A 27,730-nucleotide genomic window follows, 5' to 3' on the forward strand; every position below is an offset into this window, starting at 1 on the left:
TTGGCCGAGTGAACTCCATGTGAGCTTTGGGCCAGGAACTGGTGGAGTAAACCTAGCCAGTGGAATCCCAAGCTGTCAGCACCATCCCTTTTTGCCATTGGTGCTGTACAAAGGGGGCAGAGCGAACTCGAGGATCAGGCCCTACATGAAAACTGCTCCCAAGTGGAGAGAAGGCCAAGGGATTGAACATTCCTCTGCAGTGTTAGAAAACCAAGCACAGACGAGAGCATTGTGCTAGCACATAGCAAGTGAACAGCGAAGTCTATAGACCCCAAAACCACTCTGCTATCAATGGCCAAAGTGAATGGAATGGAAAAAGTAAACAAACAGCCCCAATAGTGAAAAACACATACAATTTTTCATTTTCTTTCAATACTAACAGTAAAGGTGTTCTTAATAACACAGAAATGTGCACTGGACTTAATTCTCCTCACAGCAATTTTACACTGGTGGAGTTGCTAACTTTGATGAAGTTCCTAGCAACAGACATTGATATAAAGGAAATAATTAAGTCTATAATTTGTAAATTTTGCCAGGTCTCTTTAAATAAAATTATATGCCATAGAAGGAAGAAAATGGAGTAGACAAATACAAGTATGAAGAGAACGGTTCTATGGGTAGCCCATATAAACTAGAATTGGAAATTGTAATTCTGGGTTGTCTGTTTCTCCTGTGTTCCCAGTTACACCTTTCTTTCTTTCTTTCTTTTCTTTTCTTTCTTTAACCAGAATCTCTGTGTTATCTGTCAGGCATCAAATGGAAAAGTAAGGAAAGAGACAATATCAGGAAATTAACTGATCATTTATATACAAGCACTTCAAAGAATTAAAACTTCTTGCTTTGATTTAGAGAGAAAAAAATAAAAATAATTGACTTTCATTGGAATTATGCAAAATAAAGCCATTCACTTCTTCGATTGCTGACAATTTTGTTATGGGCCTGCTTTAAAACATCCTGATTTAGCAGAAGCAGGACAGGAATGGAGGAATAAGTATTATACCATTATTTAATGATGTTACTTTTATTGGACAATCTCTCTCATTACATATCAGTGACCTGTACAGTTATAGTAAGTTTAAAGAAAACAAAAGGGAAGCCATCTAAATTTCAGCAAAGACAAACAGTTTGAGTGCTGGATGTGAAAGCAATCATCCAATGTGCATGAACTGATAATGACTGATGGTGAGAAGTGAATTTTCTTTATAAAAATGATCTGTGAATTACAGGACCAGCTGATGAAAGAACTTTACTGCACCAAAGACAATTATTTTCTATGACAACAGTAAAACCTAGAACAGGGATTGGCAACCTTTGGCACGCGGTCCGTCAGGGAAAGCCCCTGGTGGGCTGGGCTGATTTGTTTACCTGCTGCTTCCACAGGCTCACTGCTCCAGGCCAATGGGGGCTGCGGGAAGTGGCGCGAGCTGAGAGATGTGCTGACCACGGCTTCCTGCAGCCCCCATTGGCCTGGAGTGGCAAACCACGGCCAATGGGAGCCGCGATGGGCCGAACCTGCAGCTGTGGCAGGTAAACAAACTGGCCCGGCCTGCCAGAGTGCTTACCTTGGCGGGCCGTGGGCCAAAGATTGCCGATCCCTGACCTAGAATCTTCAGCTGCAAAAATCTCAGATGTCTTCCATCACAGCTAAAGGAACTTGTGCAAGCTGTAGTAGTATTAGGACTTGCATGTAGGGCAACCATATTTCAAATTTTTTTTAAAGATACTTTTCTGGCAATATTTTTCAAAATTAAGAAATACTCAAGTGATCCGCATTCTGGCTTCTTCTTTTGATCTGTTTCATGGGAGTCAGAAAGCGCCACCTGAAGCAAAAGAGCAGATCCAAAAAAGCTTGACCTTAGCTCCTGCACCCATGCTGCACTTTCTCTCTATGGTTCTGATGACAGAGAACTGGCAGGTACCTGCTCTCAATCTCCCCTCCATCCCCAGGGGCTAGAGCAGGAGGCTTGCACTGACCAGGCTGGCTCACTAACTCATCACGCTCATATTGCAATGTGTGAGGTTAGGCCTTGAATAATGGTTGATGTGAAACACACACTTGCTATGTGATAAGCATAAAAGAGGCTGCACAAAACATTTTACATCAGTACTATCATTAATTTGTAGTTTATAAAAAAACTGAACATTCTGGTTGAAGAAATTTTTTTTAAAAAACAGGATATTTTAGAAGTTCTTGGGACATGATATGGAAACCTGGGACTCTGGAGTAAAACTGGGAGGAAAGGTGTTTTTACTTACTTGCTTTTTAGGCCTCCAGCCATTAGAGGAAAACCACCACATAGATGACAGCAGGTTTGAATTCCTCCCAGTGGAGAGCCGTGCTGATACACAAAAGCCAATACCTTACTTTTACTGAGAACTTCATAGATTCAAAGGCCAGAAGGGACCAGTGTGATAATCTAATCTGACCTCCTGTATAACACAGGCCAGGGACCTTCCCCCAACTAACTCCTTTTCCTAAAAAACCAAATCCAATCTCCATTTAAATATTGCCAATGATGGAGAATCCACCATGATTCTCGGTAAATTATCTCATTGACTTCAGGACTGGTTCTCTTACTTGTATGTTTGGTATCTTAGAAAGCTTTGGGGAGTCAGATTTCATCTGTGCTGCTGGAATTTCTTTTCCAATAAATGTCTTGATCTTGGAGTTTAAGGCATTCAGTGGCCTTACAGGGAGTTTCTCTTTGGAACAGCTGATGCCAAGGAAGGAGAAGGGCAGATGTACTATAACTTTACCACCTCTCTACTGACTCTAAGACATCATCAATGCTGCAGGCTCTGTAGAACGCTCCCGGAGGTGTTATACTAGGTCTTATGCCAAAAGCTTGTGATTAGGTAGATGTGGCAAGAGGTTAGGGTATTTCATGCAGAAAATTATACATTAGTGAGACAGATGCACACACACAAGTCTGGCACTAATGCGGCATTTGTGAAATTCTGGAACATGAACAATTCCACCATGTAAAAATACTGTGCTGTATGTACACAGGGTTGTGTTACGTGAGACTGCAGACTTTGTGAAGGTCTTTAGAGAGAAATCGAGCCAAGTGGGAAGGAGATTTTATGAAATACTAAGATCTTTTTATTAAATGTTATAGTTAATGACCAATTAAGTGCCAACAATATGCATTCACAGATCAACAACTCAGTTCTTAAGGTGTAACAGTCCTACTATTAATTACTCATAGGAAGTGGTTACTGGTTTAGTCACCTCCCACTTTCACAGAAAATGCTCTACAATTGCCATAAAAAGCAGCTATAGCTGTGCAAGTTTCAGAAGCACACTCAGTGCTGTTCAATTTTTTGTCAATGTCCAATCTTCTGAATTTCCCAAGGCTTTTGTACATATTCCAAGCAGTCCAGTTTTCCAATTAGGCTAGCCAAGATGTTCTAGAGATTTAGGCTTCTGTACCTAAAATATAATGTTGTTCCAGTATTTATCATTGCAGTATATCACCCTGTTAGTTTACCCTCAAATTAGAATGAAAATAGAAAAGAATGGATGGTCTATGAAGAAAGATTGAAAAAATTGTGTTTGTTTTGTCTGGAGAAGAGAAGACTGAGGGGACATGAGAACAGTTTTCAAATATATAAAAGGTTGTTACAAGGAGGAGTGAGAAAAGTTGTTCTTGTTAATCTCTGAGGATAGGACAACAAGCAATGGACTTAAATTGCAGCAAGGGAGGTTTTGGTTGGACATTAAGCAAAACTTCCTAACTCTCCGGGTAGTGAAGCACTAGAAAAAATTGCCTAGGGAGGTTGTGGAATTTCCATAATTGGAGATTTTACAAAGCAGGTTAGACACATACCTGTCAGGAATGGTCTAGTTCAGGGATTGGCAACCTTTCAGAAGTGCTGTGCCGAGTCTTCATTTATTCATTCTAATTTAAGGTTTCGCGTGCCAGTAATACATTTTGTTTTTAGGACTCTTTCTATAAGTCTATAATATATAACTAAACTATTGTTGTATGTAAAGTAAATAAGGTTTTTAAAATGTTTAAGAAGCTTCATTTAAAATTAAATTAAAATGCAGAGCCCCCTGGACCGGTGGCCAGGACTTGGGCAGTGTGAGTGCCACTGAAAATCAGCTTGCGTGCCGTCTTCAGCACACGTGCCATAGGCTGCCTACCCCTGGTCTAGTTACTACATAGTCCTGCCTAGAGTGCAGGGGACTGGACTAGATGACCTACTGAGATCCTTTTCAGTCCTACAACTTCTATGATTCTATGACATTATCTGTATGATTTAGATGGGTGTACATTTCAACTACATTCTGTTTTGGACCATGCGGCTTGAGTTCTGAATTACTTATATTAAGGCCCCTTTACAACCTCTGGCAGTGTAAATTAGGCTTTCAAAAGGGGCATAAAAGTAATATACATCCACTTTAAGGCACTTTTAAACTGCCAGAATAGTGAAAGGGGGTCTTTGTGTACAAGTGAATTTGTCTATATTTTTATAAATTTTATCTTGTTTAAATCTGATTTCAGAGCTCACCACACTTGAGTCATTAATGAAGATACATTTGGCCTGATTCTCTTCTGTAATATCAGTGGAAATCAGGAGTGACTTTACTAAAGTCAGTAGAGTTACACTGCTGTAAGTAAGAGGAGAATCAGTTCCATCAATGGAATCTTAAGGAAGATGATCACATTCTTACCCTAACTAGTGAATACCTGTTATCAAAACTGGTATACACGTTATATTCCAGCAGGTAGTTTGTAGGTAATATTTACACTGATTCTGATCTCAGTTTTCCAGTGTACAGTAATACCCCTATTTTACACACTGATTGGGGATGAAGGAATTCATAAAATTGAATATCTCATAATGAGATACACTAATTGAATCTATTCCCCCATGTTAAGTATCCTCACACCTTCTATGGGTCATCTCAATTATCACTTCAAAAGTTTTTTTTCTCCTGCTGATGATAGCTCATCTCAATTGATTGGCCTCTGACAGTTGGTATGGCTACTTCCACCTTTTCATGTTCTCTGTATGTATAAATATCTTCTTGCTGTATGTTCCAGTCTACACATACAATGAAATGGGCTGTAGCCCATGAAAGCTTATGCTGAAATAAATTTGTTAGTCTCTAAGGTGCCACAAGTACATCTGTTCTTTTTGCAGATACAGACTAACATGGCTGCTATTCTGAAACCTGTCATAATGATGATAGGTAGAGTGCCTAAATTACAGTATGGTATGCGGCATCACTTTATTTTTGTTCAGACCATGACAAATCAAATTCTAATGCACCAAAGACATCAGAATGTGAAAAGACGTTGACTTGTTCTTCGCCATCACTTTTCCCATGTGACATTTTGTTCTCCCCAAAATGCTTCATATAACTGATTGTTCATAAGATTGATGTTTATAAAATTGAGGTTCTTCTTTAATTCCATTAATTTATAACTTCATTCCCAATTTACCGCAGAGTAACAGAGCAGATCAGGCCCTCTGAAGACAACAATACTCTCTGTTCAAGGTTCATTCATTCAGCCAAAAGCAAATTTATGTGTAAAAATCTAGAAGATAGTTATACAGAATCTTCCTTATTTAGGTCTGTGTGTCATGTTAGCATATTGTGCCTGAGCTACAGTTATACACCTGCTTGGCCCCAAAACTTCCCATTCACAGAGGTCTGGTGAGTAACTGATATTCTTGTTCAAAACCATCTTCCAAATTGTTAAAGAGAGATCTCACTTCAGCTGCCCTGACCTTGCCCAAGCCTTTATGTGACAGATCGGCTTTACAGAGGAAAAGCAGCACACATTCTATGTGTCCACATCTTTTCTATCTCTCACAGATTAAATTAAAAAAGAATTGCATGCCCCTATTCTATTACGCTGTGAGGAAACACATTTTCATACCACTGCAAGTCACACTGGCATCAATGGGTTTTGGATTAGTCCTCACTTGCCTTATTTCTTAGGTCAGGCTTCTACTCTCTTTGAACCTTAGAGCCTTGTTCACACATTTTCAAATCGCCAGCATTTCACACTGACCTCTGCTCTCTCTGAAGGATGTTCTTAGCTGGCTAATTTCTAGGGTAAATTTTAGCAGACCCTGAAGGCTTGTGGGTTATTTCCACTTTTGGATACATCACACTCTTCAGTAATGGCCAAATCTCCCCTTCCTGTGCAAAGACTGAATATGCTGCCTTCACCCAGGGGCTCTCTCAGGGACAAAATATTCTTAGCTGAGCAGTTCATCAGCTGTTCATCAGCATTTACAAGTTCCCCAACCTTGTGTTCAAAGGTGTTAGAGAGTCTAAAATGTGATTGTCTACGCTCTTCCTTCTCAGATCTACCTAGTTCAATCCACTGAAATCAATAGGTGCACCCAAAAGGAAGATCTGGCCTGTTTAGATTACAAATAACATTTCTGAAACCTAAAAGAAATTAAAAGGTTGGGGAGCTTATTCTTACACCATTGTAAAGCATGAGCAACTCCACAGACTTCAATGGAGTTGATCAGAATTTAATGTGGTGTAACAGCACAATCTGGACCAGACAGCCAGAGATAATTCAATCCTATTTCTTACTACCACTAAGTATTCTTCTTTTAAAACTACTGATTTAACTTCTGTTCCTTGCTTATTGTCCACAGGATACCAGCCTTTAGAAAGAAAGGCAGCATTATCGTAATACTGGACTACTTTATAAAGCCAATTTAATTAAAAAAAATACTCATAGCAACCCAACCTAATCCCACCCTACCCCTTTCACCTCCTAATTAAAAAAAAACAACCTCTAAAGAGAACTTAGAAAGTAATTCTGACTAGAGAGATTTGATATACAGCATTATACCTCAGTTGTTAGCAGTGCAGAACACATCTTTGATAGATTTTTTTGACAGTAGATAATAACTGAATGGGCCTAAGGTAAAAAATGAACTCAGTTTATTGACCGGTCCCACATGGTAAAAAGCCACTAAATAAAAGAAATCAGCATTCTCTACTAAGGGAATCTGAATCAAATAAGCTTGAGCAGTGAATTAGGCTATACTATGTGCCTAAGGAAGGGCAGCCTCTCTGGAACAGAAATGAAATGTAAGCCTCACAAACAACACTGAAATCTAAAGGGATCCCACACTGCAATTTTATTTATCCTTTTGGAAAAGGCTGGGCAAAACAACCACCCATTACTGGGAAGAAAGATGATTTTGTGACTAGGGCACAGGAGACCTGGATTCTATACCCAGCTCTCCTCTAGACTTCTGATGTGATCATGGGCAAGTCAGTATTATCGCTGTATGGTAGCACTGAGATCAGGACCCCAATGTGGTAGGCACTTGACATAACATAGTAAAAGACAGATCCTGCCCTTAAAAGCTGACAATTCAAATAGACAAGACAGACCAAGAATGGGGGGAATTGTTGTCCCACATTTAATAAAGAAGGGATGGAGAGATTAAGGTTCTTGTCACCAGGTAGATAGGAAACGTGTGGTAAAGCGAAGAATTCCATCCAAATCTCCTGAGTCTCAGTGTCGTACCTTAACCACAAGCTCATCCTTCCTTCTCAAATCCTTTACTCTTTACTCAGTTTCTTCAACTATTAATTAGCGATGAAGGTTTTCATTCATGCTGGTGCATTATAACTTGTGGCAAGTCTGACTGGAGCAGGAATGTAGTGAAGAAAACTCCCTGTAATATCTTCAGTCTTAATGAAGCTGAGTCTCAGCTACCTAGGCCTCATCCGATCCCTAATCTCAGCCAGACATTGGATGAATCCCATAGCTGCACTATCTGGATCTTATGAACTAGAGATGTAGAGCTGGCTGACATCTGCATACTGAAGCCACCATCTCCCCTAGTGGTCTTGCATACATGTTGAACAGAAGTGATACCCAGAAAAGAGTTTTTGGTGTTCCCCATGTGCAAAATCCCATGGGGCAGAGAAGCACAAATTGGGTATTTCATTTGCAATACTGGAGGCAGCATTGACAGCTCAGCTCATGAAAGTCGGAGCCATGGTGTGCATGTAGTGGTGGAAGAGGCTTTACAAGAAAACAAGCCCAACCACAGGTTCTGATTGTGTGTACTCACTGTTTTGCACCAGGCAGGACTAGTGGCCAGAGGACTCATTGCCATGCCCAAGCCTGTTTCTGGACACAGTTAGATTCTTCAAATATAAGAACGTAAGAATGGCCCTACTGGATCAGACCAAAGGTCCATCTATCCCAGTATCCTGTCTTCCGACAGTGGACAGTGCCAGGTGCCCCAGAGGGAATGAACAGAACAGGTAATCATCAAGTGATCCATCCCCTGTCGCTCATTCTCAGCTTCTGGCAAACAGAGGCTAGGGATACCATCCCTGCCCATCCTGGCTAATAGCCATTGATGGACCTATCCTCTATGAATTTATCTAGTTCTTTTTTGAACTCTGTTATGGTCTTGGCCTTCACAACATCCCCTGCTGCCTATTAATTTCATTTGGTGATCCCTAGTTCTCGTGTTATGAGAAGCAGTAAACAACACTTCCTTATCTACTTTCTCTACAACAGTCATGATTTTATAGACCTCAATTATATCTCCCCTTAGGTGTCTCTTTTCCAGGTTGAAAAGTCCCAGTCTTATTAATCTCTCCTCATACAGAAGCTGTTTCATACCCCTAATCATTTTTGTTGTCCTTTTCTGAACTTTTACTAATTCCAATATATCTTTTCTGAGATGGGGCAACCACATCTGCATGCAGTATTCAAGATGTGGGTGTACCATGGATTTATATAGAGGCAACACAATATTTTCTGTCCTTTTATCTATCCCTTTATTAATTATTTCCAGGATTCTGTTTGCTTTTTTGACTGTCGCTGAACATTGAGTGGATGTTTTCAGAGAACTATCCACAATGACTCCAAGATCTCTTTCTTGAGTGGTAACAGCTAATTTAGACTCCATCATTTTATATGTATAGTTGGGATTATGTTTTCCAATGTGCATTACTTTGCATTTATCAACATTAACTCATTAAAACTGAGGTGAAACATCAAAATAAAAGCAGGTCCTCTGCCAATCCTGTGCTACAGCTCCCAGAGGCTTTCTCCCTTGCTTATCTTGGTGCTGGAAGGAGGAGACACCAGCCCTGCTCCAGGGTATACTGCTGGAACCCACCTCTCTCCTGCAGCTCTGCTCACCGGGCTCTTGTAGCCCTTAATAGGGATCACCTGACCCCTTCTAAACTGAGGCTGATAACTGAACAGGGATGGCTGGCCCCAGACTTCCTGGCCCTTGAAGGGCAGACCACCCTCTTACTCATACCCACACAGCCAAAGCAGGTTCCTAACTCCCTGATCTCTGCAGGCAAACGTAGGTTTTGTGGGTGCGATCAGTTGTATGCACAACAATAGGTGCACACACACAAGTCAACTTGAAGGTACTGATAATTTTGCATTTGCATCATACGTATCAGTAATATGGAAACTCCATTACATTATGCATTATAAAGCAAATGCAAAAATGTGGCTAGAAGCCAAAAATGAGAACCCTTCTCATTCTGTTCCTGTAACATTTTCCAGCCCCATTCCCTCCCGCAGTACAGATTGAACGACGGCTACTGTTCTTTATTATTTAGTAATTATACAGTGCTTTTAAGCTTCGAAGTGCTTCACAAACATTTACTAATTAAATCTGAAAAATAAACATTACACAGACCATTACAACTTATCAGTATTAATTAGTGCTTTGCTCGTTTCTTGGATTTATGTGGGTGGGGCACATGAAAATGTAGGTTGTACAAGCGTTGAGAACAGGCTTTTTCTGCTCAGTGAAAGTAAGCACAGTAAAGGCTATTTATAAGCAGGATTAGCACTTTGTTGTTCTTTTCTTTTTCAAAAAAAGTGATTTATTTTTATTTTTGAAAGGGTGAAAACTACAGAGACTTGTGGTCACTCTGTACAGAAAATAGTCATTAGTATTTAAGTTCCGGACCTTTGCTCCTCTTTATAGACCAAACGCATCAATCAACTTATTGCGTACGTTTCCCAGGGTCTGGTCCCTTCTCAGTGGGCAATGGAATGCCATGGGAGTTACATATGTGCAGCCAGAGGCCTAGATCTCTAAGAAATACAGAACTAGATTGTACCTCAAGGATCACAGTTGTGCTGGGAATGGGAAGTACAGTGACCAAATGGCATTGTCTGGAGGCACTGTGCCTGCCTATGGCATAATGCTTCCACAATCTCAGTTAGGAGTGAGCTAAGGATCAGACCTTGCTGCATCTTAAAAAGTGTAACACTTTCCCCTCCCCAACTGCTGCCATCCCAGTGCTGTCTAAAGGGGCAGGCTCCTTCTATATCCCCATGGCCATTCAGGACTGATGGCAACACTACGACAGTAGCCGAAATCCTGAAGCCCTTATTCAGGGTTTACTCAGTCCTTCTTCAAGCAAAAATTCCCACTGAAGTCAATTGTTTTCTTCAGGAAGGACTTGGTACAAATCAGGGCCAATCTGCAAGGAAACTTAAAAAAAAACAAACCAAAAACCATGGAAGGAGAGAATTTAAGCTTGTTACATATGTCAGCCTTTCCTACCAGGAGGAATACTTGGCATTTTGGGGGCAAACTCACTCTTATACCAGCTTTATAATAGTGGAACTCCATTGACTTCCATGGAGTTAAAATCATGGAATTCTGTGCCAGGGAAGATAATGGAGCAGGTAATCAAAGAAATCATCTGCAAACACTTGGAAGGTGGTAAGGTGATAGGGAATAGCCAGCATGGATTTGTAAAGAACAAATCGTGTCAATCTAATCTCATAGCGTTCTTTGATAGGATAACGAGCCTTGTGGATAAGGGAGAAGCGGTGGATGTGATATACCTAGACTTTAGTAAGGCATTTGATACAGTCTCTCATGATATTCTTATAGATAAGCTAGGAAAGTACAATTTAGATGGGGCTACTATAAGGTGGGTGCATAACTGGCTGGATAACCGTACTCAGAGAGTAGTTGTTAATGGCTCCCAATCCTGCTGGAAAGGTATAACAAGTGGGGTTCCACAGGGTTCTGTTTTGGGACCGGTTCTGTTCAATATCTTCATCAACGATTTAGATGTTGGCATAGAAAGTACGCTTATTAAGTTTGCGGACGATACCAAACTGGGAGGATTGCAACTGCTTTGGAGGACAGGGTCAAAATTCAAAATGATCTGGACAAGTTGGAGAAATGGTCTGAGGTAAACAGGATGAAGTTCAATAAAGATAAATGCAAAGTGCTCCACTTAGGAAGGAACAATCAGTTTCACACATACAGAATGGGAAGAGACTGTCTAGGAAGGAGTATGGCAGAAAGAGATCTAGGGGTCATAGTGGACCACAAGCTTAATATGAGTCAACAGTGTGATACTGTTGCAAAAAAAGCAAACATGATTCTGGGATGCATTAACAGGTGTGTTGTAAACAAGACACGAGAAGTCATTCTTCCGCTTTACTCTGCGCTGGTTAGGCCTCAACTGGAGTATTGTGTCCAGTTCTGGGCACCGCATTTCAAGAAAGATGTGGAGAAATTGGAGAGGGTCCAGAGAAGAGCAACAAGAATGATTAAAGGTCTTGAGAACATGACCTATGAAGGAAGGCTGAAGGAATTGGGTTTGTTTAGTTTGGAAAAGAGAAGACTGAGAGGGGACATGATAGCAGTTTTCAGGTATCTAAAAGGGTGTCATCAGGAGGAGGGAGAAAACTTGTTCACCTTAGCCTCCAATGATAGAACAAGAAACAATGGGCTTAAACTGCAGCAAGGGAGATTTAGGTTGGACATTAGGAAAAAGTTCCTAACTGTCAGGGTAGTTAAACACTGGAATAGATTGCCTAGGGAAGTTGTGGAATCTCCATCTCAGGAGATATTTAAGAGTAGGTTAGATAAATGTCTATCAGGGATGGTCTAGACAGTATTTGGTCCTGCCATGAGGGCAGGGGACTGGACTCGATGACCTCTCGAGGTCCCTTCCAGTCCTAGAGTCTATGAGTCTATGGAACCATAGGGTTAGAAGGGACCGTAAGGGTCATCTTGCCAAGATGCAGAATTTGTTGTGTCTAAACCATCCAAGACAGATGGCTATCCAGACTCCTTTTGAAAACCTCCAGTGAAGGAGCTTTCACAACCTCCCTAGGCAGTCTGATATAAATGAGTTACTTCTCATTTACATCAGTATTGGAAGAGAACTGGGCCCGTGAATCTAGAGTCTGCTCTCACCTAGTTTGGTGTAAATCTGGAGTAACTTCTTTGGAGCCAGTGGTGTAACTGTGGATTTACATCACTGTGACTGAATGCAAAATGTAGCCCCTAGTCTAGAAAGATAATGGGGAATTTGAAAGATTAACAGCTGGACAATCTGTGAACTTCTAGGTTACTGACCTGAATCCAGCCCAGATGGGTATCAAGAGTTTGGGGCTGGCAGTTGTTTGAGGGTCTGTATAAATGAGTTGCCTTTTCAGTGCTTATATGTCTACTTCAAACCTTTTCTCTCTACTTAGACCCTTCCTGACAGCCTAAGCAGAAAGGCAGAGGACTGAATAAACACAGAGGTTTTGCTTCCACCTCACATAGAGCGTTGGTTTGTTCAGATCATGAATAAAACAGTTAGGCAGAGGGTAGTGTGATGAACCCTGCAGTTCCAATGCCCTTTATTATTGTTACTGATTGCTTATTTGTATAGTGTAGCACCCAGGTGCTCCAGTGTGCTAAGCACTGTACTAACACACAACAAAACAGTAGTGGCCCCAAAGAATTTATAATCTGCTGGGATGTTTCTGTGGTTGGAGAGAGCTTCAGTCTTTCAGGGATTCCAGACCTGCATTTTTCAACAGCACTAAACCCACTTAACATGTTTATAGACAAGCATAGTAGACAATGTGTGTGGAAGAATTTGACTGCACTCAATCATGATGCTGTTAGAACGGATATAAGTGGGGAGGGGCACAGGGTTCTTCATGTCACAGCTAATGAACAGCAAGCTGAGCTTAGCTTTCTGTTATTGTTTCCTAAGAAAATGGCCATCCTTCATACTGCTGCCTCAAAAAGCAGACATCAAAGAGAGGAACTCCATTATTTCCCTATCTGAGCCACTTCACATGATTAGTTTATTGCAAAGGCCCAGAATGGGAAATGACCTTTTTTTCCCATTCTTGCCTTTTTTCTGGCTAACACACAGTTAGTTCCAGAGTCTTTACTCCTTTTGTTAGCACTTTATCCCATCACAGGGATTTAGCGTGAAGTGTGGCTGTTGCGTGATATTATAAGGACAGTGAAGCTCCACAAATGCTTTTTGACATGGGCATTTAATACCCTGCTCTTCAGAGCCAGACAAAATGGAGTTGATTCTCCAGTTGCATATACCAATGTAAATTGGGAATAAATATATGTAATGCAGTGGAGTGATACTAGTGTAAAACTGATATAAGTGTATGGAGAATCATGGCAAATATTAACACGCTCAAGCTCCCTCCACCCACAATTCTGCCAATACAGCAGGATCGCTCTTGAGGAGAGAACTATCAGCTGTTAGCAATACAGTAACACTGTAAAATAGTTGGGAGTACATACTGTAGAGGGGAAGGAAGATGTGGCAACAAAAATAAGATCATGTGGCTACATAGGTAGCTACTGTACAATTTGATGGTTGTTGTGGGTTCCAAATCATCATAATTCCACAACCCATATAATGGCCAGGCAGAACTGCAGCCTTTGTGCTTTGGGGATCACATGGGCTCCTTTTCTCTTGGTGCTCCCAAAGGAACAGTGGGCATGAGGTGACACTCTGGCTTCACACACCTTATGCACTGGCCAGTATAACTGGTCAGCAGCATAGTGGGGAGTATAGTAAGTTGATCCTATAAAGGGCTGTAACAGTAGGCCTGCAGAGGCTGTGTTCCCCTTGGGGTAGTGTGGCTCCATACCACCCATTCCTAGGGACTGTCCCTAAACAATGCCACTGGGCTCTTTATCAGCACATTTTGGTTTAAACTGGGATATGTGTAAATTAAGAGGATCCTAGTGTCCTTGCAAATATGACTGTATTCCTGCCCTTGTAAAAAGCACAGGACCTCACTGTAGTCAACAGACCCGCGCAGATGTAAAAGCAGCCTTACTGAGAGACAATTCAGGCCCATGGTATTCTACAGTGTGGTCCTGATTTTTAGACGTTCTAAGCATCCACATCTTCAGCTGAAACCAGTGGGAGCTGCAGTTGCTCAGGCCCTGGAGAAATCAGGCCCCAGTGGCTCCATTCCAGATGTTCTGTACCTCTTCAGCGGCAAAAAACCCAGCTATCAAACCAGCTTAAGTGGCTCTCTCAAGATTCCTTTGTGTGAGGGGAATCTCTGGGTGGTGGACAACCAAAGTCATTATTCTGTGTCATGCTCTTCCCATGTCAAGGAGTATTCCTGGGAAAAAGAAAGTATGTCTAGAGTATCTCAGTGATCATTGACTGCTGGAGCAGGATCCTGCCTGTAATGAAGAGTAGCTCTGAGTTTTCTGTAGTCATACCAGGGACTGGACTGAACCCAGGATCAGGGAAAGATCAGGTTAAATGCCATCTTGGCTCTTCCTACAAACTGTGCTGAGTGTATCTCAGGCACTCAGCTGTGCCAGTACTCTCAACCCCAAGTGTTCAAAAATCATCGGGCCCCCAAAACACCTGAGATTGGCTTAAAAATGAGATTATTACAAAAATAACATATTGGGGTCTTATCTGCCTTCTGATTTCGGAGTCTTTAGGGTACACTCATGTCATGATTTCAAGGTTTTCTCCACCATCATGAGGGCTACAAACTTACTTTAAAAAAAGAAAGAAAGCCCTATTCCCATGTATTAACATGATTCCAGGAGCTGGGGGTTTAAGAAAAACGCCATTTGTGGTCCCCAGGTAAAATTATGAGAGTTGGCAACACTCCCTATTAACCTCAAAACATTACTATGATCCTGAGTCTCCACTTAACTGTACAGGTGCAAATTGGAAAGTGGGATACCACTTAATAGGTTACGGGGGAAAAAAGTGACATTTTCCTTTTTATGGCAGCACTCTTTGTCCTTAACCACATGTTTGTGTAAGTTTGTGTACTCTTAAAGGAGACAAATAGAAGATGTAGCCTACTTCTTCCCCCTCCCCCCATACCAAATAGCTATGCACAAATGAAATGTTTATACAAATTCCAGACTGACAGTCCTGGAGGACAGAGTCCAGTGCTGATTCACAGAACAGATACTGTGCAGGCAGCAGCAGAGCCAACTTTCCCACACAGGACTGCTGATGTGCTTCAAACTACCATTTTTAATTTGCTATGCCCATTCAGTCCTTAATCTGTCCAATGAAACGGCTAACAAGTGGTAGCAGTGATTTTTGATGAGACAGTCACTTATCTATCAGGACCACCAAACTCATGTCACATAGACAATTAAACAGCCATCAGATGGCACCAACTTTCAGTATGTGCAGACTAAGACACCATTGTGCCATTGAAGTCAATGGAATGGGTCTCATTGTGTCCAGTGGGATTTAGATTAGGCCGTTAGTGCTGGGTTATGCAACACACTCTCGCAAGTAATCCCATGGAAGTCATTGCACAGTAGAGCCCATAGTCTGGACCTGAACTAAGAATTTAGAGCTAAAAGGTATTTATACCATTACCCAATGCCCTGAGATAGCCAGTCCCCTTCATTCACAGCTTTTATGTAAATTAAGAGTTGGATTCCACCACTCTTATTCACAGTGGAATTAATGTGTCTACACATGAAATATGATAAACGTAGGTTGGGTTAGCAAAGATGTGGGTCCGACATGTTTTAATAGTCAAATTTCATGGATTGCTGGAAGTAATGATAATTTTCTTTTTAGCCAATACTCAATTTTAATTCAATTTGGTTAAATTCAGGTTCAGTAAATTTTGGTCAAAATGAAATTACACAACAACAGGTGACCTGGGGAAGAGCTCTGAGTAGCGTGAAAGCTTGTCCCTTCCGCCAGTAGAAGTTGGTCCAATAAAAGATATTACAAAAATTACCTTGTCTTTCTCACGTTTCTTCACAGGTAAAAATGACACTTCATGAAGTTTCATGCCGAGAGTAAGACCAGTTGTTCAGAATATTTAGTATGTGATCAGTGGGTCTACCACAAACCTCACTACCAGGTGCAAGAGGAGACTAACTCCATAGTGGTGTGCTTAGAAATACAAGCCAAGCAACACATTCATTGGCCTCTGTGCTGTGATTAAAGATGGCAGAGCACTCAGCCAATCCATTTATGATGACCATAAAATTATAGATGAACTTTGTGTGGAAAAACTTGAGGTACTCAGGTTATATGTTTTTTAGGACTTACTGGTTTTTTTGATTTTCTGGCCACTTCGAAATCCTTCCAAATTCCTTTTCCACTTCCTTTTCCTTCCAAATTAATCTCTGAGTCAAAGCACTACTCCTTGAGGAACTGCATTTTCTATGGGCTGACTCTCTTCCATGTTGGAGGGACCAGGTTTTGGGTCCTGGAAATAGGGTTCTGGGTGGCAGTGTATATTGAAGCTCCTTTCATAAAGGCTTTGTCTTCTGCTTACACAATGTCCATCATCACAGTCCTATGTCCCAGTCTTCTAGCTAGATGAGTTAGCTTGAGTTTCTTCCACACCTTGACTAATGATATTCCTGCACTGGCCACATTGTTGATTAATTTTAACCCTCTCATCAACCTACTAAAAGCTATTCTAATAGATGATACATATTTTTTCCATTGCACTTTAGCATACATTCTGCCTCTACCAAGAGAATACATCCTGCCCCCAGGCTATGTCATTTACTCAGTCCAACTCATAATAAGCAGTGTTTTTCCTGTGAGTACCACTGGTTCATTTAGCTAAATGTAGAAAGGCAGTTCAAGGTTCCCTTGATTATTTAGTACATCCTGAAGCCACCCTGTGCCTGGGTACTGCAGCATGTAAGGTATTTAATGTTATATGTTGGATATTAGACCCTCTGGAATACCTAATTTATAAATTTTCTTGTTTGTCGGTTTAAATCTGACCAGTCACTTTATTTCAACATAGTGTTTTCTTCTATTAGAATATGATTTGAAGGTGAATGTGCTAGTTATTTAAGGAAATGCATATGTAAATATTTATGGTATCTTTCCCCTGTGCTATGGAGCGTATATGTAACTGTTGTAGCTTAGCAAAATTACAAGAATGAGCAAAACATCTGTTATGTGAAATTGTTAACCAATAGGGGCTTGCTTTTTCCTGCTGATTTAGCAAGATTATTTTTTGTTCGCAAACCCTTTGATATACAATTGAGAACAGAGTTATTCATCCTACCACAAATCCAGCAAACCTGAGAAGTCACTTCCTTGGGAAAAATGGGCTACTGAAAGGTCATCTCAGAGAGTGAGGATGTGCTGTAGATTTTTAATACAGACTTTTCACACAGAGAAAAATAACCTGAAATAATCTTCTAGAAAGTCTAATACTTGGAGCTTCCAATGGCACAGACTTGGGATGTTCAGGTTGACTATTTCCTTCATGTCTCAAGAGACATCTGCTGTCTCTTAACTTTACATCAGCAGTCAGGAGTATTTTTTTTAATTTTTATATAAATATCTTAGTCCTCTTATAGTAAGATAATGACATACTAGTGAGTTACAGAAATAGGATTATGTAATGCATCACCCTCCTTCCCTCCCTCATCTCATCTGTTTACTTACCAAACAACATCTAATCCTCCTTACTTGTCTATTCTCCCCTCCCCCAATCTCACTGTTGTACTATGATCTAGGTATTTACATTGTAAGGGAACATAGAAATGAGTTTAAGAGACAACAAGAGCCTCAGATGATTTAAATGGGCATAGCTCCACTTAATATCTTTGAAATTACATTGATTTACACCAACTGAGGATGTGGGCCACATAGTACTGTTTAGACAACAAGCTCACATTGAATTATCTTGAATTCTACCAGCAATTTGAGTAATTCCAGGAGAGCCCCAAATGTCCATTCTCCCTCTCCCTGCATCCTAAGCTATTTACTGATTTTTCTTGACTCATCTGCATTTACTAAACGGGATGCACCCGCACCCATTCAAGGGACAGGGAAGGAGTGACAGGACTTTACAGAGACATACAAGAAAAATAACTACAAATGTTTTTGAATTTGAACTGTTCATTTTCTCAGATATGCTGGTATAGCTGTTATAATACATCACTAATAATAACTGGCTGTGTGACTAGCTAGTCTCTTAAATGCTCTGTGCCTCAGTTTCCCCATCAGCAAAACTCATAGAATAACATGTTCTGAATTCAAACTAGTGTTCTGTACATTTCTTAGAAATTCCTGAATGAAAGATCTTGCAGATTATGGCTGCTCTTGGTACGTAAGGGCCAGTCTTTAAATTTGGCCAGTTCTTAAATAATTTTCATGTGCCATTGAATAATTTCAGATGATGAATATCTTTCATGAAAAAAAAATCTACCACCCTGTCAGCAAGAAAATAAAAAGAAACTAATAGCAACTTTACATTCCTGAGGTGTCCTTTCTGTCTAAAATATGAGGGTGCTGCCACAAAATATATAACCGCATTACAAGCATGACACATCAGTGTGTGAGCTCTCCTGGTGCTCAGTGAATGCCAAGAATTCGTGCATATACAGATAGGGTACTGACAGCCAGTCATTAGGTGTTGAACATCACAATTTGCATGCACAAATACTATTTGTATGCACAAATATAAATTTCTCAGGTGCACAACTAGGCTGTGAAAAACTATGTGCAAGATATCCAATCTGCGCTCACAATTTTTGAGGCCCCTTTGGAAATCTGTCACATATATGTCCTTCTAAGCATATAATTGATCTAGCATGTCTTTTTAAGCATATAATTTGTCTGGCACATCTCGCTGGTGTTCTAAGCATTAAAGCTGATTGATACAATTTGCTATTAGAAATGAAAACAGAGGAACTGATTACAATCTTCCTTACATCAAATTTACACTGGTGCAACTCCACTGATTTTAATGGAAGCCAAGAGACAGCAACATGTAGATTTGGCTCTGGCAATAATTTTTCACATGAAAAGCACTAATACACTGTATTATATGTTGCGAATTGTAAAGCTAAAGCTGATACTCTCATGAACTTCCAGCATTAAAAATAAAACAAAAGCAAGAGATGCAGTTTTGAGCCAGATTCAGTAAAAATGTTGTTGAGTTACTGTTGCAGTGAGAATGGTCACTCCCCCGCTTCTCCTCACAGAAACATGCAGACACCAGACTGAGTTTGATTGAATCTGGCCCTTTGAAACCACCAAATGAGATTTAAGTCTCAATACAACATAATTTTTTTCTTTTTTCTGCTTTAAATTTGATTCTTATGAAAGTGAGGGACTGATACAGTAGAACCAAGTGCTGTGCAAATAAATCTCTGTCCAAGCTTTCCTGCATATAACTTTTAACTCTTACTGCACCTGAGACCCATCTGACCCCTGTTATTTCATTGCTCAGCTTCCTCTTAGCACCAATACTGCTAACCATGTCAAACTGCATGGTACAGACAAACATGACATAGCAACCATTGATGGTGAAGGCTGTACAACTCACTTCACTTGTGGGCCCAACCAAACGTGAGCCTAAGTTTCCAGAAGGTTCTTGCAGTAAGAGTACTTGGAACAATGTCCACTGGCACAGCGACACTAGTGGGTCTGCTACTGACTTTTCCCTTATTCACACTTTGAGGGAAATATATATCTGTATTTTTAATTCATATTGGGCTGCACTGTGGTGGCTGATCTCATGCCAGATAGGCTTGTCTTTTAAGGAATCAGAGGTTAAATTGCTGTGATGTTTTTTATGTAGACTTTTCTCTTTTTTTCTGTAACTGATGGGTTAGCTAGAATTTTTTAATTTTGTGCTAATTGCACAAAACAAGGAATGTATGGTGATAGTGTAACCCACGCACCTCGTGGGCGTGGTGTTCTGTCCCATCTAGTGGCACCCAGACCACTTAGAAAGAAAGAGAGTTAAATGAGTCTGCTCTACAGCCTTAGCTAACAGCCAACTGGCTTTTAGCTCATGCCGTAGAGGCTCATGCACTAAGCTCCCGAGGTCGAGGTTTGATCCCGCATGCCGACAACCAGGGTCTGTCGGTGTTACAATGGCAAGACTTATTAGTGTATAATAGCAGTAGTGGTCCATGGGCTTGGCTATACTTGCAAGTTAGAGCGCATTAAATCAGTCCCGGGTGTCCTACCTTCTGAGGTGTCCACACTGGCAAGGCATATAGAGGACCGGGACTCTGCAGCTGGAGAGCTAGTAATCCACCTCCACGAGAAGCATAAAGCTTGCTGTGCCCTGGCTGAAATGCCCGGGTGTCAGTGTGGACGATGTCAGTGTTGCATTACTGCGCTGTGACTGGATTCTGGAAACATCCCATAACCCCCTGAAGTCAAGTGGCCACTCTGGTCATTGTTTTGAACTCGGTTGCAGGCATGTGGATATTCCCTTTCAAAGCTCTGTTTCTGACAGCCGTATGCTTATCTGCTCCAGGACAAAGCAAACCATTATTGTGGAATGCGGTGAGTGTATGTGTGAGAGAGAGGCGGGGGGAGAGGGGGTCTGCTGCTGTCTGAACTTACAAGACAGCATGCTGACACACTCTCTGCCCCCCAAAACACATTGTCTCTCCCCCCACATACACACAACACATTCTCAGTCACACTCCACCCCCACATTTGAAAAGCACGCCGCAGTCACTTGCACGCTGGGATAGCTACCACAATGCACTGATCTTTGTGGCATTGCAAGAGCTGCTAATGTGACCACGCCAGTGTGCTTGCAGCTGACAGTGTAAACACATGGCGGCGTTTTCCCTGCTGCGGTCTCCGAAGGCTGGTTTAACTCCCAGCGCTCTACATCTGCAAGCGTAGCCAACCCCCATATTTATATTGCCATAATGCCTAGATGCCCCAATCAGGACCAAGATTCTACTCTTCCTGGTGTTTTACAAACATGACCCCTCTGCCAAAGAGCTAACAATCTAGGAATGCTAGAGTGCCATAAGCATGTGCAAGATTCTAAAGAACATATGAAATTATAATAATACTTGACACTTGTACCCTTCAAATACATTAATAAGCATCAGGTAATGCATCCCTATGACACCCCTGGGAAATAGGAAAATTTTCTTATGCCTGTTCTACAGACAGGATTGGCTTTAGGGTGATTCCCCCGATTCCCAGGAAGAGGGGTCCCGCATCCTCTGCCGAAGTGCGGCCGGAAACAGTGGCAACCGATTGAGCTGCCGCCGAATTGCCGCTGCTATCTTTGGTGGCTGCTCACTGTCTTTGGTGGCATTTCAGCAGCAGCTCTTTCAAATTGGGCCCCGCACATCCTAAAGCCGGCCCTGTCTACAGATGAGAAAACTGAGATGTTAAGGGCTAGAGAGAGTGTTCCTAATCCCATCTCAGGTTCACAAGGAGAAATAGTACAAGGAGCCTCTGCTCTTTCCAGCTTGACTGTAGAGGGATCAGCTACACTACGACAAGGAACAAAGGCCATGTCTCTCTTAGTGCCAGTACAGGCTCTAGCTGCCTGAACTGGCATGAGGAGGGAGGGCCATAATCATGGTACCAGCCAGGCATGGAGTGGAGAGCACTCATGTAGCGGTCACACCGACATGCACTGCTTAGAAACTCATAGGGTAACTTCTCCCGGTATGCCTGGCTGCAGTGCATCCACTCCACAGCCACTCCCGTTCAACTCAGAGAGACTAGGGCACCAGTAGCCTCTTGTCGCTCATCCAAACCTACAGAGAAAGTCAGTGTCAGAGCAAGGATTGGAACTGGAGTGGTTCTGATTTCTGCGCCTCTATCTGAAGAGAGGAGGTTCATGCCCCAATGAATTCACAATCTAATTTAGCCACAGAAATATAGGATACATTGATCAAATGAGAAAGGAAGCAGGCTGCGCCAGTGCTGGAAGGATTAATGAAGACAGGTGTGGATGGGAATGAGATTGGTTGGTGCACAAGAAGTGGGCTTCATTTCCCGGTATAGGGTGTGATGTTAAAGGAGGTGCCAAGTGAAGAGTAAGGGAAGATGAATAATGATACAGAGTGAGGAGGGAGGCTTAGAGGGACTAGCAGCTTTCGAAAGGCAAGTAGCATGCTTTTCATGACATGAAGACCAAGACAAAACACATTTACAAAGTGTCACTACGGACTGAAAAGACATTGCTAGGAACAGAGAACATATTAGAATGGAACCTGCCTCAGAGGGTCACCTAGGTTCATTCCCTTAACTTCCTTTTGCCTACCCCAAAATATTGTGTTTCTCCTGTCTGGGCAGATGAGAGTAATGGAAACAGGAACAAGAAATACAGTTGGGGATTTCTCAGACTTTCCAAAAAACAAGCTGTTTAATCACAACAGATGATTCTCCATGTTGAAAGTAATATCTTTTACTGGACCAACTTCTGTTGGTGGAAGGGACAAGCTTTTGAGCTCCACAAAGCTCTTCAGGTCATATTTTGTCTCATTTCCTAGGGCTTACCAATAAATATTCCTCAAAAAGGATCAAGGCAACAACTCTTGGGGAATACTGCCAACAGCTCTAGGGCATCCATTCAACATAACTTTACTGAAAGGATTCATTGCAGAGGACAAATGCTCTAGTTACTCTGAAAAACACCCAATTTCAGTTAATGAGATTCTCTTTTATAGACATTCATCCCCCTTTGAGCAGTTCTCAGCTTAGTGTTTGTCAATAATGTAATCATCAACATAAGACTCAGCAGCTAAACTAGCATTTGGCTCAGAGAAGTAAAAACGCCTGTCAGTTCTTCCTGCTTAAGTTGTCTTTATCTGGTAGCTGTATTGTTCTTTCCTGCAACAAGATGCACCATAGGCTTTCCACTGACCTTCTGGAGGCACGCAACAGCTCTGAACTCAGGCTTGGTCTACACTACCAAGTTACGTCAGTATAACTGTCGCTCAGGGGCATGGAAAATCCACATCCCTGAGTGATGCAGTTATGCTGACCTAGCCCACGGTGTAGACAGTGTTATGTTGATGGGACGGCTTCTCCCATTGACATAGCTACCGACTCTCGGGGAGATGGAGTACCTACACTGATGGAGAAGCTCTCCAGCTGACATACGTAGCATCTTCACTAAGCACTACAGAGGTGTGGCTGCACCAGAACAGCACTGTAAGTGTAGTCAAGCCCTCAGTTCGGTGAACATCTTTTCTACACCCTCCCAGCCAGCAGAAGATAACTGCTCTGAAGAGAGCTCCCTTGCCTGGTGAATGTAGAACTGAGGAGTTGCTTCTGCCTTGAGTGTATTTTACAACCGCAGAGTTTCTGCCAGTAACCATTAACAGAATATTTAACGTTATCTAGCCCAATACAATGGGTGTTTGTGTGACATGGACACCTATCCACTAGAACTAGACTGAGACGACCAATGCATTTCACATGAAGCCACTGAACAGTCATGAGAGACTAATAGCTTTCAGACCGTTGAGGCTGGTTTAGAACGATGGAAAACTTTTTACCAATTATCAGTTCCATTAGCCATCCAGTCCTCTGCAAATTCTCATTTTAAAACAGTTCAGCTATTTAAGCTGGAAGTTTTAAAAGTCCTTGAAATTGATAAAAATACAAGTTTTGGCTAAACTATAAAAAGAAAAGTTGATTTCTGTCTACTCACTAATAAAGTAAATTAGCTACAGAACATTTCATTCCACCCTCTGAATCCTCATCCTCCCTTTGGCTGCAAGTGGTTATATTATTCTTTATTTCTTGTCCTGATCCGCTGGATAGGTTTTATGGATGCTCTTAAAACATGTACAATATTCCAACATTGACATGTCTGTACCTGGGCTGATTTTCCATCTGTTTTTCATGGAACATTGAGTTTCTGACTAAATGAAATATCTTACAAAAGTATTTTCTTTCTGCCGAAAACTTCTACTTTTGTCAAAAAGTATAAAAACTTTTTGTTCAGTTTTCAGCCAAAAGAACAAAAAAATCCCATTCAGAAATGCTGCTGTAATGCTTCATGCTCCCATTCTTCTCTATGGGCTGGGTCTCCCAGCCAGATCATATGTCCACGGCCAGTGACTTCACTGAGGCACCGTGATAGCTCAGTAAGAGGGAAGACTGTGGTTTACCATGGGAAACATAATTCAGCCTGGGAGTCTAGCCCATAGAGAAAAGCAGGAGCGGGAGGCACCATGAAGGCATTTCTTAATCTAAATTTTTGGTTTTAAACCAGAAGGTTTTGGCCAAAATTTTTCAACTTTTGATTTTTTCACCCAAAACTCCACATTTTCCTTGGAAGATGAGACAAAAATGATTTTTTTTCAAGTGGGCAGGGGGTGTTTTTTTTGTTTTCCAGCTAGATCTAGTCTGTACCAGTGGCAGCCGGCATGGCAGAGACAGGTTGTACTAGTAGCAACTGAAGTGATTGCTACACACAGTGTGTGCATGGAATTAAATGAGGACACCCAGTTATGCATTTGGGTTTCAGGGTGACAATTTGGAGCCCTGAATTAGGGATAGTTTAAGAGCCCCAAATGAAGTATCTTAGGGTTTGGGTTGCAGGGTACTGTATCTGTCTAAGTGATTGTTATTATTATTAGTGGCGGACAGTAACCTCAAATCTGAATACCTTTGAATTCTGGGCAAAATCTTGGACTTGGATCCAGACCTGAACATGACAGCTGGCTCCTACTTCTATGATGGGCCACACCAAAACCTAGATACATATCCCAGCACCCAAACTATGGAGGAAGTACCTATTCAAATCTGAATTTCACAGATTTTAATCATCATCAGGACTGAATATTTGTGCTTTGAAATTCATCCTTTACACAGGAAGAGAGTCAGGTTATAAAAACTGGCTTTATAATGAAAACACAGACAGGCTATTAACTGCAATGATGTTACAGGCTGCATTAGGGAAAGAAAACCAGGACGCAAGATGGCAGCCAGATATCTAAAAGCACTTTGAGGAGTTGATCTGCCCTAGGCACAATCAGGGTGCCCCCAGTCTTACCTTTTTATGGCTTTGTAGCAAATGATGACAACTACAAAAAGGAACACTAGTGTGGTGCAGCATACCGCAATGATTATAACCAGGCCTGGCCACCAGGTCTCTTCAGTGGGGCAAAAGGTAGACTTGGGAGCTGTAAAAGATAATGTGAAAAACATACATGAGTCCCTCCCGATAAGTAGTTTATAATCAGATAGGCTTCATTCAGCCTGAATATAGAACTGCACCAGGGCCTAAGACATGTACAAAGAGGTTATTTCACATCTGGGACCAGTTTTCTGAGCAGTAAACTCTACTTGCTGAGTACTGGATGGATATTGCTTGAGAACCATGTGACGCAGCAAGTCATCAAGTGCTGGCCACAGTTCTTTGTGTTGCTCCATCATCCACCACATTGCATTCAGATACAAAGGGAAAGGTAGACAGCTCTGCCTCTGAGAGCAATGTCTTTTCTCTTGGTGATTGCCCATCTACAGCAGGATCAGTTTTAGTTTTCCAGAGAAACATCATGCTGATAAGTTCAGGCTTTTAAACAAAATTAGGAAAGGTTTATCTGGGAGAAGTAGCAGTATCTACAATCAGGGATGGAGCGGCTATCATATTAACCTTGGATGGAGGATGGTGAATTAATTTAAAAGAACGCAGGAATTGTATTACAGTTACTAATAGCTTTTACAGGACTTTACTCAAAAAACTTTTTTCTACCATACTGTCACTTTTTTAATGCATTTAATTAATATCCATTAATTTATGCAGTGCTTATGAAAATATAAATTAAAAGAAGAAAAGTGTATTTATTTCTAAGGGCTAGATTGTGCCCATAGGCACTGCCCACAGCAAGGAGTAAACTGGACCAGAAGTAATCATGGGAGACATTTAACTCAGAAATAAACCTCTGCAGCAAATTTGCCTTGTGGCTTGAGAGATAGAAACATGCTGAAGGTCTATAGGTAGGCTTGGCAGAATTTTTTTTTTAATTGATTTTCACAGGCATCAATGTTTATTTTTAAGCATTTTTTTTCAATTTTTATCAATGTAAATTTTCACAATGGCACAAAATTGTGGGTTTTAATCATTGTTTCTGATTTTTATCAATTTCAGTTGTTCACGGTTGTGGGAAATTATGGGCATGTTAGACAATAACTGTTTAATTATAGTAGACGTTGAGATTCAAAAAGTCAAAGCATTGTGGTCATTAAAACACAAATTGTCAACATCATATGTCAAAATTGCAAGTAAATATCCTTAAAACAAACTCTAAATTCCCAAATAGCCTTTTCCTTATTTTTCTGATCTGAAAATTTTGACTATTGATGGAAATATTTTTCCAACGGGTGGTGATATGGTGAAATCTGTGTTTACCGACATCTACTGATAAAAGTGTAATCCTTCCAACTATCTATAGGGCAGCAAATTATGAAATCAGGATTGGATATTTTTCTAAAAGATCTGCTTTAGAAATTATTTTGGGGAAGTTCTATGGCCTGTGCTATACAGGAGGTCAGAGAAGATGATGACAATTGTCCTTTCTAGCTTTGGAAGCTATGTATCTATGACATCCTCTGCGCCAACACAGCTGGGACTAGGAAGACCACTGAACCCATTGCACTTGTGATCTGACCAAGATTATAATTCATGTCTCCATAAATAAATACTAGCAATGGTTTCCGTTGTTCATTTAAATAAACAACTCAACAAAATGTAGCACCAGATACTTCTTAATGTCTTTTGACCATGCTGATTTGATCTGGTGCATTTCACTCTCTGAGCCTAATATTATATCAGTCACTGACATTTTACAAATGTGAATCAAACCTTTCCCTCAAAATTGTTGTGATCAGATTTTTTGCAATGACATGATCTGTAGGACAGCTGGGCACATTCATCCTAAGAGGGCTGCACAGAGATTCATAAGAAAGACACTAGGTGTAACAAAGAAATCAAAATGATAAAGTCAGCCGGCTGCAAGGGTGACAGTGACTTACAAGTACGCCGCAGTCCTGAGCGGGGGCGTGGCCTCACCTGGAAGAGGCGGGGCCTTAACCAGAAGAGGTGGGGCCTTTAAATCCAGATTTAAAGGCCCCAGGGCTCCGGATGTGGCTGAGAGTCCTGAGGCCTTTAAATCACCCCTGGAGCTACCAGCCCTTTAAAGCGCCACCCGAGCCCCACTGCCTGAGCCCCGGGGTAGCGGTGGCAGGGCGTGGGCAGTGCTTTAAGGGACCGGGGCTCCCTGCAGCAGCAGGAACCCCAGGCACTTTAAAGTGCTGCCCGAGCCCCGCTGCCTGAGCCCCCACATAGGCAGCAGGGCTCGGGCAGCCCTTTAAAGCACCAGCCTGGGGAAGCCAGTCCAGTCCAGCACGGCCTACCAGCTCTTACCGGTATGCCGTACTGGCCCGTACCGACTTACTTTCACCTCTGGCCGGCTGGTAACTCTACTGGTCAGTTCATCAACTGGTGCCATTGAGGAAGTGCTACCCTTACCACAGACAACAGTTGTCCATTAATATTAATGCACAGCACTTTCATCTTCAGAATACTTCACAAATATTAACTGTGAGATAGGTAAATATCAACTCTGCTTAACAGCAGAGAAAACTCAAGAGTTTTCTCCTCCGTTTAAGTAACTTGAAGAGCCCAGGGTTCCCAGCTCCCAGCCCTGCACTGATTCTACTATATCA

At 41.5% G+C, this 27,730-nt stretch overlaps 1 protein-coding gene across 2 annotated transcripts in view; it reads right to left on the reverse strand.

Annotated features, from left to right (window-relative positions):
• The window catches only part of PRIMA1 (proline rich membrane anchor 1), an 82,863-nt gene that overhangs the window by 9,106 nt on the left and 46,027 nt on the right, over nt 1-27,730 (reverse strand). Inside the window, exons 4-5 of one of the 2 annotated variants that reach the window (XM_050953360.1) lie at nt 25,056-25,185; nt 14,322-14,408 (exon numbers count right to left, since the gene is read on the reverse strand). In XM_050953360.1, the coding sequence (XP_050809317.1) occupies nt 14,396-14,408; nt 25,056-25,185 (143 nt within the window). In that variant the 3' untranslated portion in view covers nt 14,322-14,395. Of the gene's footprint in view, nt 1-14,321; nt 14,409-25,055; nt 25,186-27,730 lie in introns of those variants that run through there. The other variant, XM_050953359.1, reaches the window with a different exon arrangement.

Source organism: Gopherus flavomarginatus, chromosome 5 (genome assembly GCF_025201925.1).
Source record: "Gopherus flavomarginatus isolate rGopFla2 chromosome 5, rGopFla2.mat.asm, whole genome shotgun sequence".
Classification (NCBI taxonomy): Eukaryota; Metazoa; Chordata; order Testudines; family Testudinidae; genus Gopherus; species Gopherus flavomarginatus.